Source organism: Kogia breviceps, chromosome 2 (assembly GCF_026419965.1).
Source record: "Kogia breviceps isolate mKogBre1 chromosome 2, mKogBre1 haplotype 1, whole genome shotgun sequence".
NCBI classification, from domain to species: Eukaryota; Metazoa; Chordata; class Mammalia; order Artiodactyla; family Physeteridae; genus Kogia; species Kogia breviceps.
The window spans coordinates 26,099,514-26,115,141 of NC_081311.1; the positions used below are offsets into that span (position 1 = coordinate 26,099,514).

The 15,628-nt window shown below is 46.2% G+C and overlaps 1 protein-coding gene across 2 annotated transcripts in view; it reads right to left on the reverse strand.

Annotated features, from left to right (window-relative positions):
• Positions 1–1,071: 1,071 nt before the first annotated feature.
• Positions 1,072–15,628, reverse strand: part of CNNM2 (cyclin and CBS domain divalent metal cation transport mediator 2) — a 142,510-nt gene continuing 127,953 nt past the window's right edge. Inside the window, exons 5-8 of one of the 2 annotated variants that reach the window (XM_059054084.2) lie at positions 9,772–9,865; positions 6,408–6,473; positions 2,201–2,385; positions 1,072–1,622 (exon numbers count right to left, since the gene is read on the reverse strand). In XM_059054084.2, the coding sequence (XP_058910067.1) occupies positions 1,413–1,622; positions 2,201–2,385; positions 6,408–6,473; positions 9,772–9,865 (555 nt within the window). In that variant the 3' untranslated portion in view covers positions 1,072–1,412. The remainder of the gene's footprint in view (positions 1,623–2,200; positions 2,386–6,407; positions 6,474–9,771; positions 9,866–15,628) is intronic. The other variant, XM_059054085.2, reaches the window with a different exon arrangement.

Below are 15,628 nucleotides of genomic sequence, written 5' to 3' on the forward strand. Positions count from 1 at the left end.
AGTCATTTCAGTGTACGAATGTTGCCGACAAAATGCACATATCCCTCGGGTTAACACTTAAAACACAGATAAGAGAGTTAGGAATTCATCCACTCAAGAAATACCTCCTGATGTTAATTTCACTACACGTGATGAATCTGATAGTAAAAGAAGACAGAGACACACATGAAATGGCCACAACACACATTTGGTTTCTGAATCCCTGTTTGGGGGCCAAACTGACCCTGGCTGTATGGGCAGCCTCTCTGGCGTGGGCCACGTCTGAGGCGGGAGACACAGAGGTCCTCTGGCGGGGACACAGCCAGTGCTGGGCCCCGCGGGCCCAGGGTCAGGGGGGAAGGGGGCAGGTGCCGGCAGTCTCCAGTGTTCCCTCCTTTAGACACATGGGTCTAGACGTGCCTTCTTGGCAGGGCGCACAGAGCACAGCTGGAAGGTCTGACTCCTTTTCTGACAATGACATACATCCCAGCGGGAAGGGCAGGAGCGTGGACTCCACACCACGAGTTTACTCGAGGGCCCTGTGGAAGATTTCCATTTGGCATCTGTGTAGCAGCATCGTGGGTTAACAAGAGCAAGGACGGGGCGGTGGGTGACGGCGCTCTGTAAGCTGGGGCGGAAGAGGCCTGGCTGAGCTGGAGGCCCCAGGCTGTGGGAATGTTGGGGTGAAGCCACCTCGCCTCTTGCAAAGATAAACCATAGGTTTAAAATCCATTAACATTCATTTTGGTGATAAAAATTCCTTAGAGTGGGAGCAAAATCACATTCCAAGCAAATGTTAAACCTTTCTGAGGGGAAAGGGACACCGTTAAACATTAACTTAAAACAACACTGAGCTCAGAGAGGCTGCGGGTCCCAGTGCAGGCTCCACCCTGCAGGGCCAACAGCCTGGGCAGGTCTGTGTCATTCATCCTTGAAGTTCGACAGCGACACCCACTGGGGCACAGAGGAAGGGTGCCCCTCCCTGGGGCGGGGGCCAAGGAAGGCCACCGGAGGGACAAGTCCATCCTTCTAAGGTTACATCGTGGGGTCACAGCAGAGTTCAGACAGAACAATTTAAAACTCTGCAAAAGACACTTTTTAAAAACATGATCTCTCGGAAAAAAATAAATCGCAACAATTTCCAACTTCATGCAAATCGAGGGAGGAGGAGAGTGGATAATGATAAAAGGTACAGCTGAAAAAATAAACATGATTCTATTTGGGTGGAAGAAATTCATCTCCATGATCTCGAATGCCACGCCCTGGCTGTCGATATCACGTCTCCAGTTTCCATTCCTGCCCTCCCCGGCCTCCTCTGCTGCTTCCAGGAAGGGGACAAAGTCTTTGGTCTCAGGACGGTGCAGGATGCAGCATGGCACACAAGCGCACACTAATGGGATTCACGGTCAGATGCGGAGGCCGAGGCCGGGGCTCTAGATGGCGCCTTCGCTGTGCAGGCTGTGGTTGGCCTTGCTGTGCGCCACACAGTTCTGTTCATTGAGCAGGTTGGCCGTCTCGTCTGGCAACCCGTCATGCAGCTCCGTCAGAGTCAATTCAATTTTAGTGTTTTCACTGTCTGAAGACTGAGGAGTTTTGTCCATCCGGGATGCCATCAAGGCATTTTGGTATTGCTGTCTTGAGATCTGAGGCCAGAAAACAAACCGAGATCATGTTTATTTTTAGGCTCTCGTCTCCACATGGTATTTATTACACCTTACGATCCCCGAAGGGCCCCTAGCAGTTGCTCTAGAAGAAAAACCATCCTTGAGTATAAACTGAGCCACTTTTTAAAGTTCAAGTTGTTTCTAGTGAACAAGCCACTTTTTGCTGATATCTAAGCCATTTCCAAGTTCTGTCTCGACATTTCACATAGAAAATGGCCTCCATCAGCTAAAGCTGGCTCATCCCCCCCAAAGCCATCTTTATTTCAGACTAAGAAAAGAGCCGCATCTCTCGTGAAGACCGGCTGGAAACGTTTACTCATTTTCTCATCCCCTCCAGCTCTCGTTCCCTGAGAAAGCCACATTTGACTTGGCAGCTCACTGGACAGAGCCAAGGAGACCGACGTTCTTCCCCAGCCGGAGTCAGGGCACAGGAGCTGGAGGCAGGGCGCCTGCAAAATGACCAAGGCAGGCTCGGTGCAGAGGCCGCGGAGCCAAACGCTCTTGGTGGAAGCTGACCGCCGCCTGCTGGGTCCTGCCAAGCCGTTGTCTCCTCTTACCTTAACAAACTGGAGATCAGAGAGGGCTCGCACCGAGTAGTCAGGGATGTAGACTTGGAGGAATGAAGAGCTGAGCTGATTGTTGCTGCTCCCCAACGTCGGCGTTATCGCATCGATCCGGTCACTGCGACTGAGAGAGTCGGAGTGATTCAAGCCGCATGGGCGGGGAGGTGACTTGTTTTCACCTGGAAAAGGAGAAAAAACCCAACTGCCTTTTAAGTGAGGTAGATGCAACTCAAAGCTCTTTATTTTCCCAATAATAATGAATAGACAAGCTCAATCAACTTATACCAGACGCCTCGGCCATGCAGCTCAGCTGCAGGGTCTCCTACAGCACGCTCACGGCTTCTCCTGCAACACGTTCCCGGCCCCCGGCCACGCCAGCAGACCCAATCCTCCGAGTTTCCAATAGCAAAGACCCCGTGGCTGCACACGGTGTCAGGAGCACAGGCTGGGGAGGCGAGGTCCGAGACACAGAAGCTACTTGATACGAAACATGGGCTGTAGGAAGGCAACACTGCATTATTTTGCCAGAAGCAAAAACAGAGGACTCTTGAGAACGTTCATAAATCAGTACATATTGCAGTACGCGGGCCTCTAACTATTGTGGCCTCTCCCGTTGCAGAGCACAGGCTCCGGACGCGCAGGCTCAGCGGCCATGGCTCATGGGCCCAGCCGCTCCGCGGCATGTGGGATCTTCCCGGACCGGGGCACGAACCCGCATCCCCTCCGTCGGCAGGCGGACTCGCAACCACAGCGCCACCAGGGAAACCCCAATCAGTACATGTTTTTAAAGGGATCAAAACGCTTCTGTCTGCTCATGCCATACCTGGCAGCCAAACCTGTTATCTTTGCCTCTGACCCCAGTAAAATCCCTGTCAGGCAGCCCGAGGACATCTCAGGATTGTTAAGAACCCTGGAAGACACCAAACCCTGAGCCAGTTTGATTAGGTCACCTTAAGTGCTGGGGGAGTCTTCAATGAGATCGACAGTACTCTTTCATTAAAACAAAGTGAAAGGAAATCCAGGTGAGTCTAAGTGTTGCTGCTTTTAGAGGCATGTTCACCATAGCTTCTAATAAATGTCATTAAAAATAAAACCTACACCCTCGCCCGGGCTTCTTCCATTTTTGCTTTTCTAGTCAAACCTATTGCACAAATATCAACTGGGTGCCCACGCTGAATTGCACAATGTCACGGGATTGAAGGGGACCAATTCTCCCTCCTGATGGTTGGCTCCTCTTTGCAATGTGTCCCTGACTGGCCCTCGGCTGGTCCCACCCTTAAACTATCGGAAAGTCTGTCATCACACCCATCAACATCAGCTTCCCCAACTTCACTCTCCTCCACTCTGTGGAGCTCTACGGAATGCCTTGCACTCCTCTGCTACTTGGAATAACCCTTAAAAGTCTGAAGATAGTTAAGTCTCTTCCTCTCCGGGCTAAATGATTCAACTGTTCACCTCACATGTTTTATCCCCCCGCTTACCCCATCCTGACCATTGTCTGAGAGTCCATTCAGCAGACGTCCCTCTTTGTTTTTTTTTTTTTTTTTTTTTTTTAAGGCCACACCGTACGGCATGCGGGATCTTAGTTCCCCAACCAGGGATCGAACCCGTGCCTCTTGCATTGGGAGTGCAGTGTCTTAACCACTGGACCTCCAAGAAAGTCCCAGCAAAGTCCCTCTTAAAATATGACATGCAGAACAAAACATGGCAAGTATTCAAGGAACCTCATATGGCGAGTCCCCTTTCTCCTAAAATTTTCATGTAACCACTTTCTCTACAATTTTCATGTCATGAACCAATTTTCCATTGTTAGTCAAAATTAAACTCAACAGCAGTTCCTCTTGTTGCTTCCACTTATCTACGAGAACAAGGCAGATTAATTTATCGGATGTTTTCTATTTAGCAGATGACCCAACTTTGATCAGATGACCCAACTTTGCCTCAGAGTCCCTATCTGTAAAAGGCGAATAGTAATAGCACCCGCCTCGTAAGGTCTTATGGAGATTCAAAATGAGATAAGGTCTATAAAGTGCTTAGCACGGCATCTGACACCCAGTAAGTGCCTGAAAAAGGAGGCTTGTTAACATTATTATATTCTTTCCCATAAGTGTCATCCCAGACCTCTCCACCACGCGCCTACCCTCAGGATCAAGCTACTCTGTACGTGTGATAACTTCCCACAGGCTGATGGATGGAACAGTCCGTGAAACAAGGGATCCCACTGTATCCCTGGGCTTTAGCCCCAGATCTACAGATACTTCTGAAATGGTGTTCCCTTCGGTGGGTTACAATTTAAGATTATAAAAACAAAACGTTTAAAGGGCAATTTTCTTATTGATCAGACCCTGTGCATGGCCAGATCACCGTCTGAGGCCTTAGGCAGTGCTTCTCAATCTCCTGTTATTTTCTCCTGAGGAAGGTTACAGGGCAATTTCTCTGGTCTCCCAAAGTATCTAGACTCCCAGTCAGCTTCCTCTCAACCCACTGCCCTCTGTTCTCTGAGAGATGAACCCTCTCCTTTGCCAGGAACCCGCTGCCTGGCACCACAGCCACAGTCTGGAGCAGCAGAACGGTTTCCGGGACCTCTTCTGCAACTCGACAGGAACCAGCACAGTCACCTTTCATCGGCATGTGGGGAGATGTGCGAGTCTTCACACCAAGGAGAACAAAGACTTTAAGTGGCCTTCTCCCAGTGCAGTTCATGTTTTGTTGCCAAATTTATGTGCCAAGGTTTTATGACAATAATTTTGAAAAAGACTTTCAATTTTAATTCCTCTTATGCCTTCTCAGAATTGTTTTGTTTGTTTATTTTTTTTTTGTCTTGGCTTATTTTATTCATCCTACCTAGGGATCCTTTCATTTGCTAGTAAGCTAGAAAGACACAATAAAGAAACATTCCCAGCCTCCTCCCTGAGAGCCACCAGGCACCCTGTGGAACTGGCTGGAAATCACTGGTGTAGCTCAACCCCCATTTATCAGGTATCATATTACTGTAATGCCAGCACCTCGAAGGCCTGGACCCACAAAGTGGATTTCCTCATTACTAGATCAGATGGAATGGGCAGAACTAAGAAATCTCTAAGATCTACGGAAAAAGAAGGACACAAATGACATTTCCGTGACCTTTGGCCAAAAGTCACTTTAGTTCAGCATCTGTGACATTTAAAATTGGTAGCAGATGCCAGCAAATAAAATGGGGAGGAAACAATACAAACATACATATAAATGCATATTTATGTATACATATATGTGTATACATGTATATTCTGTCAGCTGATTTGATTCAAATAGCCCCATGAGTAATATCGTATGCCCAAACACCCGCAATGTTTTTTAAAGAGCAAAGACCTGAGGGAATATTAGCTTCTTTCTAAGACAAGTATTGCCTCCTTTGCCGAACATCTGCATTTTAGAGTTTTGCAGAAACTGGATTATGAAATGCAAATCTCAGTCAGATTTTAAAATGTAAGCTGTATGGAACAAAATAAATACAGAAAAGTTGTACTACCAAATAGGAAAGCCCAGCAATTTTAATTAAAGAGAGATTAAACCTCTGCCTTTCTTTTTTAGCAGCTGGACATATTAGCCAGGCATGACCATACTCTCCTGCAGGGCAATAATCAGCAGCTTGTTAGGAATGTGCACAGTACTAATTTCAAAACAAAGAGAGCGAGACAGGAGAAGCGGGGCCACCTGCCCGAGGAAGCGGGAAAATACATGCACCTCGTCCACATGGATGCCACAGAAAGGACCAAAGAAACAGAGATTTGGGGGCCTCACCAAGAAAAGTTCATAGTCCCTTCAGCCCTTTGGCTGAATGTGTTCTGCAGAAGAAGCCTCAGGTTTGGGGCCTCTGCAAATTCCATGCACCATGACTTTGCTGAGGTCACCAAAAGACCAAAGGGCAGCCTCAAAAATCCAAGGTCAGCAGTGTGGATGGGTCACGCAGGGAACCCATGTCAGACCCACTCTCCCCTTCCCAGTTTCAAGATTCCCTTCCCATCTCCCAAACCCTTTGCGCATCAGTTGTGGGTTTTTGCTGTCCTGGATAGCTCACTATTAGTCACAGAACCATGGAGTTTTAGAGCTCAAAGAACTGAAAATGGCCTTGACCAAATAAAGGGAGCAGACCCGGCCAGCCGGGCTTTGGTGGGGTCAACGGAGGCAATCAGAATTATGAAAAGGAAACATGCAGAATTACCTGGAGAACCTGCTGCTAACAACTCTGTTCTGCTGACAACAAAGGTACGAGACAGGGACAAAGGAACTGAAAAATGGAGAAAAACAGGGTGAGACCATATCAAAAGGCAAGAAAGGAGCTCTCTGTATTCAGGGGACAGGAGTGGATACCTGTTCTACCCATAGGAGAGTTCAGTTCCGGAAATGCAGAAGCCTATATGATATTATGTAAATCAACTGAACACACACTGCTTTCCAGGAAGAGGAACATAGGGAGGCCGAAATCGGGAGAAATCCTACTCATGTGCTTCTTTACTAACCTAGAAATCTCTTAAGCCAGTAATACCCCGTTGCAGTTTATAGCTCAAAACGTGCTCTTAAGGACTTCAATCACAGCTAGCCACGCAAAAGGAGAGCTTGATTCATCAACTGCCCCAAGAGCATGACCCAAGCTGCCTGTGCCAGCACCTCGATACCTGTTCACAGCACAGCCTACAGCGTCCCTATCTGTGGAAAAAAATTATTCAATTCATTTACATTCTCAATTGGTCTGATTGTAACTTTGGACAGATGCTTCGAAATGTCACTGTATTCCATAGCAATTCAAAGTATTAGAGGAAGGTAAATAAAGAATATCATATACAGATTTCTTGGGAATGGCAGACCAAAGTCAATCAACATGCTCTACCTACCAGGCAGGGGTCATATTTTCTGGGCAGTTTTGTTTTTTTTTTTTTTTTTTTTTTGCGGTACGTGGGCCTCTCACTGCTGTGGCCTCTCCCGTTGTGGAGCACAGGCTCCGGACGCGCAGGCTCAACGGCCATGGCTCACGGGCCCAGCCGCTCCGCAGCATGTGGGATCTTCCCGGACCGGGGCACGAACCCGTGTCCCCTGCATCGGCAGACGGACTCTCAACCACTGCGCCACAAGGGAAGCCCTTTTTTTTTTTTTAATTGAGGTGTAATTGACAAATAACTGGGCCGGTCTTGATAACTGATTACTGTAGGGTCTTTCTAGGCGATCAACATTAATAAATAGAAACATTATCTTGGGGTTACTGTACTTATTATTGCATCTCAGTGAATATACAAAATCCTGAATCCTCAATGTAAAGTCAAGTAAAACGCTGGGCTTTTTTTTTTTTCCTGCGCGTACGCGGGCCTCTCACTGTTGTGGCCTCTCCCGTTGCGGAGCACAGGCTCCGGACGCGCAGCCTCAGCTCACGGGCCAGCCGCTGCGCGACATGTGGGATCTTCCCGGACCGGGGCACGAACCCGCGTCCCCTGCATCGGCAGGTGGACTCTCAACCACTGCGCCACCAGGGAAGCCCAAACGCTGGGCTTTGAAGTAAGTGAGATGCTGTTAATGAAACTCCCTTCCTTCCGAGCATTTCCTACCACATTAGGTAGGAAACTGCAGCCCCACACGCTTCGTATATGGAAGGCCTGCTCTTCGATTCCTTTCCTGAACGTGATTTACCCTATATAAATCCATGGTTTAATATGAACTGGGCTAATATTTAGGGTTCAAGAACTAATGATGCATAAAAACGTACAAGTTACTCCTCTAGCTGTCCTTTCAAAGCCACCTTACATACCTGATTCTAACCTGGGGCAAATTTGAGGGTGGTTGCCAAGCAATAGTCACAATCTCAACACCTACTTGTGTTATACAAACATTTCCTCTTGTGCTTTAAAGGTGACAAAGTACTCATGTGAGTATCATCACATTCTATGCTTCTAACAGCCACAGGAGGTAATCTTATACCCTTTTAATAACGAGGAAGCCAAGGGCCTTTCTCAGTCAGATAACCCATAAGTGGAACCCAGGCTGTCTCCCAGGTCTTCTATGGCCTAGTTAAGAATCTCCCCGTCCTCTCACTAGCAGTGAAAACAGAAGATCACCTTGAAGTTGACAGCAGACACCTACTAATTAAGTTGGGTTCGACAGGCTTGTGTTCACACTGGGTGCTAGACAATGGGGACACTGGCCCATGTGACTCAAAAACCTGCACCAGGATAGTGAGCAGATGCATCGGGGACAGGGGAGGTTTAGAAATGTCAGAATTCTTGACATTTCCCTGGCTTTCTAACTGTAACATCTCTGGGCGCCTGAGACATTGTGTGGAGCAGTAGATGAGGACCAACGTCACAACACAGACTTGTCTGCAGGTGTCCCCTCCCCTTTTTGAGACTGGTTTTTCAGAAGTGACAGCATTCTTTTAGGATCGGCTATTTTAAAGTTTGAGGTTTATAAAAGGTTATTTCCTAGCACGGCGTGTCATTTGGCATTTTGGCCACAAGGTGGTACTGCAGCCCCTGTTTACCTGCCTGCCCTGGTCCAGCGGGGATAAGGTAGCAAAGCAAGTGGTGCAAAGAGGAACCATTCAAGTCCCATCCCAGAGGTGAGCCAAGTATCCGTGTCCATGTTCCTATTAGAACAGACACCGCTTTCTGGCATCTTGTGCTCAGAGCACTAGGGTCGATACCCCGTGGCACACCCACCCTTAGTTGGCTGACTTAACTGGCCAGCTCTCTAGTTGAGAAGAGCCGGCTATAGGCAATGGATATACATTAAAACCTCAACTATCCTCAGAAAAATGCAAATTAAAAAACGTCCAGAAGAGTTAACATCTAAAAGAGTCAACAGTATCAAGTGATGGATATGGAGCCACTGGAACCCCGGTCAGCACGGGCAGGAGTGTGACTGCCTCAGCCACCCTGGGAAACGGTGGGGCTGCAACTATTAACGCCGACCGCGTCATTCCACTCCTACACATACACCCAACAGTCTTCACCAAAGGACGCGGACAGTGTCACAGACACACAATTCGGAGTAGCCTCCAAACAGGAAACTACCCCAGTGTCCATCTGCAGTGAAAAGAATAAATGCACTGCTGTATATTCATACCATGGAACACTGTACAGCAATGAGAAGAAACAGAGTATAAGCTCACACAGCAGTACAGATGAGTGTGACCAGGGCAACACTGGGTAAAAGCCGCCAGACTCAACACAATATGTCCTGTATAATTCCATTTACCTGAAGTTCAAAAAGAGGCAAAACTAGTCAATGCTTACACGTCAAGACAGTGGTTACTTTGGGGAGATAGTGACTAAAGGGGAGGGTGGGGGAGGGTTCTCTAGGGTTGGTGATGTTCTGTCTCTTGATCTGGGAGCCGGCTTACACAAGAGAGTTCAGTTTGTGAAAATTCATGGAGGTATATATGTGTGATGTGAGCGGTATTTTTTGTATACATGATACACTTCAATAAAAAGTTCAAAAAGTAAATAAATAGGGTTAGCCCGCAGGTACAGAAAGATGACAATACAAGGGCATTATTTCCCAAAACCTAGCCCTGCCCTGAGGCTGAGAAGGAAACTCACCTGGGGAGGCTGTAAGGGCCATTACACCATAGTATGAAAAAGCACTGGCTTCAAACTTCATACCTTCTTTCCCAGCTTCTACTTCCACTTTCCCCTGTGAAAAGAAAAAAGGGAGCATGTTCAGTCCAATTACATGAATTTCTTTGCAAACTGTATGCAAGATTCAGTCCTTCCTCAGATTTTTGTCTAAACTCCTTTCCCAACAATCCCAAGGAAGTAAAAAAAAATCCTCAGATAATCTTTCCCACTTAGATGGAGGAGAGGGTTAATTCATCTTAAATATGAAAAATTGGATTTAGCTGGAGATGTAGAGGTGAAAGTAGTGTGATGTTTAATTTCCACGAGTCCACTCAATATTTCCCAGCATCCCAGTTCGTGGGTTCTTTGAGAGCCCTCCCAGTAATTGAAAGATCGGGCTCTTGTTCCACCCATGGGACAAACGCTGAGAAGGTGCTCAGTGACTGTCACCCAAGCAGTTCCACGGGAGCCTGAGTCGGAGCACAGTCAGGGTCAAGGGCCAACATGGTTTGTCACCATGAAACAGGGAGGACTAAACCGGCTCCCAGCGGCAGAACTCCCTCTTATCTCCCTAGCATGGGTCCTGACCAACTGAGCAGACACGTCGCAGGCCAATCCCTGGTCATCCAGACACTCCAGACGCACTGGGACACCACGGTACTTCTCGGCAAAGCACCTTAAGTAATCTCGTTCCATCAGGACAAAACCTCTGCTAAGGTTCTCCCTTTTCTTTCCTTCCTCTAACTTGACTTCAACTTCTTTCCTCTCATCATCTCCTCTGGGACACACTGTGCCTTATTCATCTCTCTAGCCTTACGGTTCACCATAATCCTTTTCTGGGCTATTGGAAAACCCTCATAGGCAAGTTGCATTCTAGATTTCCAAGCCAAGGGTCAGAACAGCTCTTGCTCACCTTACCTATAATTATTGCCTCTCTAGTAGGAGGGTACGTTTATGGTGCATCCTTTACACCGGGTAAACAAAAATTAAGCTACCATTTATTGAAGAGAAACTGTGCTGACAATTCACAGTGCTTATTAATCCATTTAATGCTCACAACTCTACGAAGCAGACACAATTACCACCCTCTTATAAATCAGGAGAGCAGGGCTTAGAAAGATGAAGCAACCGAAGAACAAACTCTTCACCAGTATGCTACACTGTGCCACCTATGAATACAAACTCCATCACTGTGATCACTCCCTATTACTCTATACCAAATTCCCAGTTATGGAAGCCCTTTTCAAAACGCTTCTTCAGAAAACTATCTGTTGTCTCTCTTTGGGGTTTTCCTTCACTCAATGGAAAATATTAGTTTTATCAATCTCCAACCAATTCTCTTGCTATAATATAAAGTCAACCTGCAAACCAATAGGCACTGAAAACCCTGTCCATGCAGGGTCCTCAGGAGAGGCTGTGCAGCCTTGTGAGAAGACAGCCCTTGCTCCTCCAAGAGCATACAATCCAGAAAAGGGGAGAGCACACAATCCAGAAAAGGAGAGAGCACATGACACTCAACGATGCAAGGCAGTAAACAAAAATTCTACATGAGGAAAAAGACAAGAAGAATATAAGGAGTTCAGAGAGAAAAAAAAATGACTTCCTGTTCTTGTACAAAGATAAATTTTATAAAGGAAGGAAAATCTGAGGAGTAGGATTTGAGCCAAGGGAAGGGAACGGTGTTGGGGAAGGTCAGAGGTGGGTGACAGCAGACTTCTAGGCTCAGTGGGTTTTGCCAGGAAAGAAGGGGAGATAGGTTTGGAAAAGCAGTTTGGTGAGCAGGTCAGACTGCAGAGCTCCTTGAAGGGTGGGCTAATGAGGTCAAGTTCTTGAGCAGAGGAATACGGTTTCAGGAAGATCAAGTCTAGACGTACACGAGAGCAGTAACCACAGGACTGGAAAACGATCACTATGAGAGGAGCTGCGGATAAGGAATCAACATAATTTGGTGAAACCGTAAGGGAGAAAGAAGCGCAAGGAGAGAGAGGGGGCATCAATAATCACAAGAGAAGTTTGCTCTGAGCGACTTGAAGAACGGGGACCCCATGAGTGGAGATGGAAATGTTGGGAAGGGGATGCATCAGTGATGGGGGGCCGGGAAGAGGGGACGAATTCCCTTTAAGAAAACAAGGCCTTTTGAAGAGTCCATCAAAAAGGCTGAAATGGAAGGACGAAGGTCAGGGAAAAGGTCCGAACTGGAGATGGGGGTCTGAGAGAGGAGGAGAGAAAATGAGCAATTACAGCCCTTGACTGGGAGTAGGAGGAGAAAAAGAAACAAATATGGGACCAAAGGGGAAACAGATACAAGTAGAACCGGACAACCGTGTCACCACAGAAGCTGGGAGAGGGAAGAACCTCAGAGTAAAGGGATGGTCAGAGAGTCACTGAGGAGGGAGCCATTGTGGCCTCAGGGTGTCTTTTCCTGCAGAAATCAGACTGTGTGCAAGGGAAGGGAGGGCAGGAGGGACAAAGCACCCGCAGCAGGGCCACAGTGGAGCTGGCAGCAGCCTTGGGGTCAAATGAGGCCTGTTTAGGATTCGGCAAATTGGGGCAGAAAGGGAGGAAAGTTAGTGCAGAGAGAGAAGGTGGGAACTCGGGAGCAAAAGCCAAAAGCTGGCGGGAAAGAACGGGAGGCAGGGTCCCTAAGAGAGGGGGGCAGGGACACAATATCCAGAGACGAAGAGCAGCAGAAATGGAAGTGCCCGCTGTGTATACCTTCAGTTGCTTATCCATTTCTTCATGGACTAATCCTTGATCTTGTATCAGAGAGCTAGGATGTACGTATACGCTAACTGAAAATGTCTGCCTCGGTGACTGTAAGCTCCAAAGTGTCTGTAGGACCATCATGTAACCTGCATTTCTATGCAGAAAATCAGGAGGAAGGATCAAATGCCCTAGAGCCTCATATCGACTTCCATTTCTATGGATCTCCTGATGATCTGGATCCTTTAATTTTGTTTTTTTTTTTTTTTTTTTTAAACAAGCTACAGGGCCTTCTGTGTTCCGTGTCCCTGCAAATGGGTGCCAGCTCTGGAACCTCTGTTCACCCTGGCCTCTCAAGAGACTCCCCCAGGAGCTGTGAGTCTGCAAATTAAATTAGGACAGCTGCTCAAAGATTTGCAGCCCCTCAGCTGATCTCTCCCTGCCCCCCAAGACCAGCTGGCAGGTGGTGGGGAGGATGTGCTATCTTTCTTCTGGAGCCTACCTAGTCTAGATCCACCAGATTACAGGCAGGTGTACTAGGGCAGTGGTTCCCAGCTGCTTGGATTCCAAGAACTAGGAAAATCCATCTTCCTTCTCAGAAACAGAGAGAGCGTTGCCGCATTTTTATTTCATAAAATAAAGATATTTTAAAAACACAGCTATCTACTGCGACCCTCATTCCACAAAAGCACAGACATTTTAACCCCCAAAATACAGAAAATATATAATTTCAGAATAATAGGTCTTTAAGCTGAATACACACAGCTTTATGAAGAACTCACTGCAACTGTTTTTATTTTTCTCATTTTGCCTCAAACTGGCGAAAACTTTGCCAAGTATCAGCATTTAGGAACCACTGCACTAGACTAATTTTGCTTCAGTTATAAAACTGCAGTAAAGGAGAGGAGACCTGTGGTTCTTTCAGTTCTAACATCCTGTGATTCTACAATTCCAAAAGTTTAAAAAACTGCCCAGCCCTATCTCCTTCTCTAGAGGACTGAAGCTTTCCTGGTAGGCAAGTTTTAGAAACATCCAGTGAACACATTTTTTTTTTTAACTCATCTATGTGTGTCAATGTCTCAAAAAGTGACTGTTTTCAAGTAAACCTACCAGTACACAAAGCAGGGCTGCCCCATGAGGAAATGGCTTGCCCGGCCCAAGTTCAATCAGGTGTCTTCTCAGAAAACAAACTTCTTCCAAATAGGGAAGGAGCTCCGCATCAATTTTACTTTTGAAACATTAACGAATTTGCTCTAATCTAGTATATATCAACAACAACAACAAAAAATCGAGACAGGACAGACTCCCAAAGGAAGCTAGGGCTTCATGTTGGTAAACTGACAAAACATGAAGAAGGCCTCACTGTCCCAGGCAAACCTGGCTCCCCGAGTAAAGTTAATACTACAGAATCCTACCTTCCTTTAGAAAAAGTATTAGACAACTCTTCAAAGTTTCTAAGCATCGACAAAGTACCCAGCAGTCACGTGCTGTACCTGGCCTCAAGGCAGAAGCCTAAGCTATCCTCCTCGGCACAAACAAGATCAAGCACTCAGTGGAAGCCGTGGACTCAGGGCTGAAGACCCTCAGATCCCACGTGCTGAGCATCTACTTGGTCTCCTGCTCACTCTGGAATTGAGTTCTTTTTTCATTTTGCTTTTGTTTTTTAAATCACCATCACAAAACAGGGTTTGACACCTAAAAGGAGGTAATGAAACACCAGGGTCACAGACCCTGGTTGTGTTCACCAGCACTGCCCAGTAAGAGGGGACGCACCACCCAGACATCCTCTAGCAACATTTTTCAATCTGCAGTCCACAGATGTAGTCCTAGGACTCAGCAAGTTTGCTTCATACACACTTAAATTTAAAAACAAAAATACAGTCAAAAATTAATTTACATATATTTCAGGCTATCTGGTTGACCACCTTCTAACCAAGTGCTGCCACCAGATGTCAGTGCCAGCATTTGCCTTAGTGCTCAAATCTGTTAAGTTGTTCTTACTACGAGAATCATCGTGGCCAAGGCTTGCTACTCAACCAACTGGGAGCTTGTTAGAAATGAAGCATTTCAGACTCCACCCGAGAGGTACTGAATCCCCAAGGGATTCCCAAGCACACTGAAGTGTGAGAAGCACTGAGCCAAAGAGAAAGGAACAGGGCAGGACTAAACATACAAATAATCCGGTCACACCCAGTGGAGGCCAAATAACAACACAACACACTGTACAAACATACAGAGTAGCTCAAACGGAGCACAGGGCTGGAGGGTGCCATCCTCGCCAGGCACACAGGGACCTAAGTGTGCTGAATGCAAGAGCCAGCGCCAGAGCTCCCTGCTACCGTCTTGGGACCAGTGGCACTTTCCTATCAGTCAAACAGTGTCATTTACACATTTAAAATACTAATTACAAATTTGTTTTCTTTATTGTTCTATGTAAGAATTCTCAGCTCAAAGGGTTCAAAAGGAGCTCATGCTACTTTTATATTTATACATATTTTTTTAAAAATAGAGTCAACACTAGGTATCTAAATAATTTTTTCCTGTAACATGGCTGTGTTATCTGTACACAACTCAAGAGTGAGGAAACATTATTCACTGGGACACGGAGACCCTGCAACTCAAAACTCCTTGAGAAGGTTTGGTATTGAAGGCTTCAATTCGCTCCCAATAACAAGTGAAATGATATTAAATATTGTCAAAGGTTGTTTAGTTCTAAGATGCTACCTGCCACCTCCACAAAAGAACAGATTTCACTCCGTAGGGAAAAACCCTTTCGAATCTATGTCAGAAGCCCTAAAGGAAAAGAGTGGATGGGGCAATTGAACAACAAAACATCTGGGGCATGAAATCAACAAAAATTAACCCCAGAAAAAAAGGCATCCCTTTCCATTGATTACATAATTGGCAAAGAAAAAAGCTATTCCTCTTGTTTTCCTATTATTCTTTATATTTACTAAAATCATAGCCTAATTATGTGTTATGTAAGAACAATGATATTTTTTTATCTGCTTAGACATTTTATTCCCCAAAGGACCAACAAATACTTCACTGTAAAATATCAACTATATATATTAGAAAAATGGTTTATAATAGTTATAATTACAGGCACACTATCTTTTTTGACATATTTTTGTAC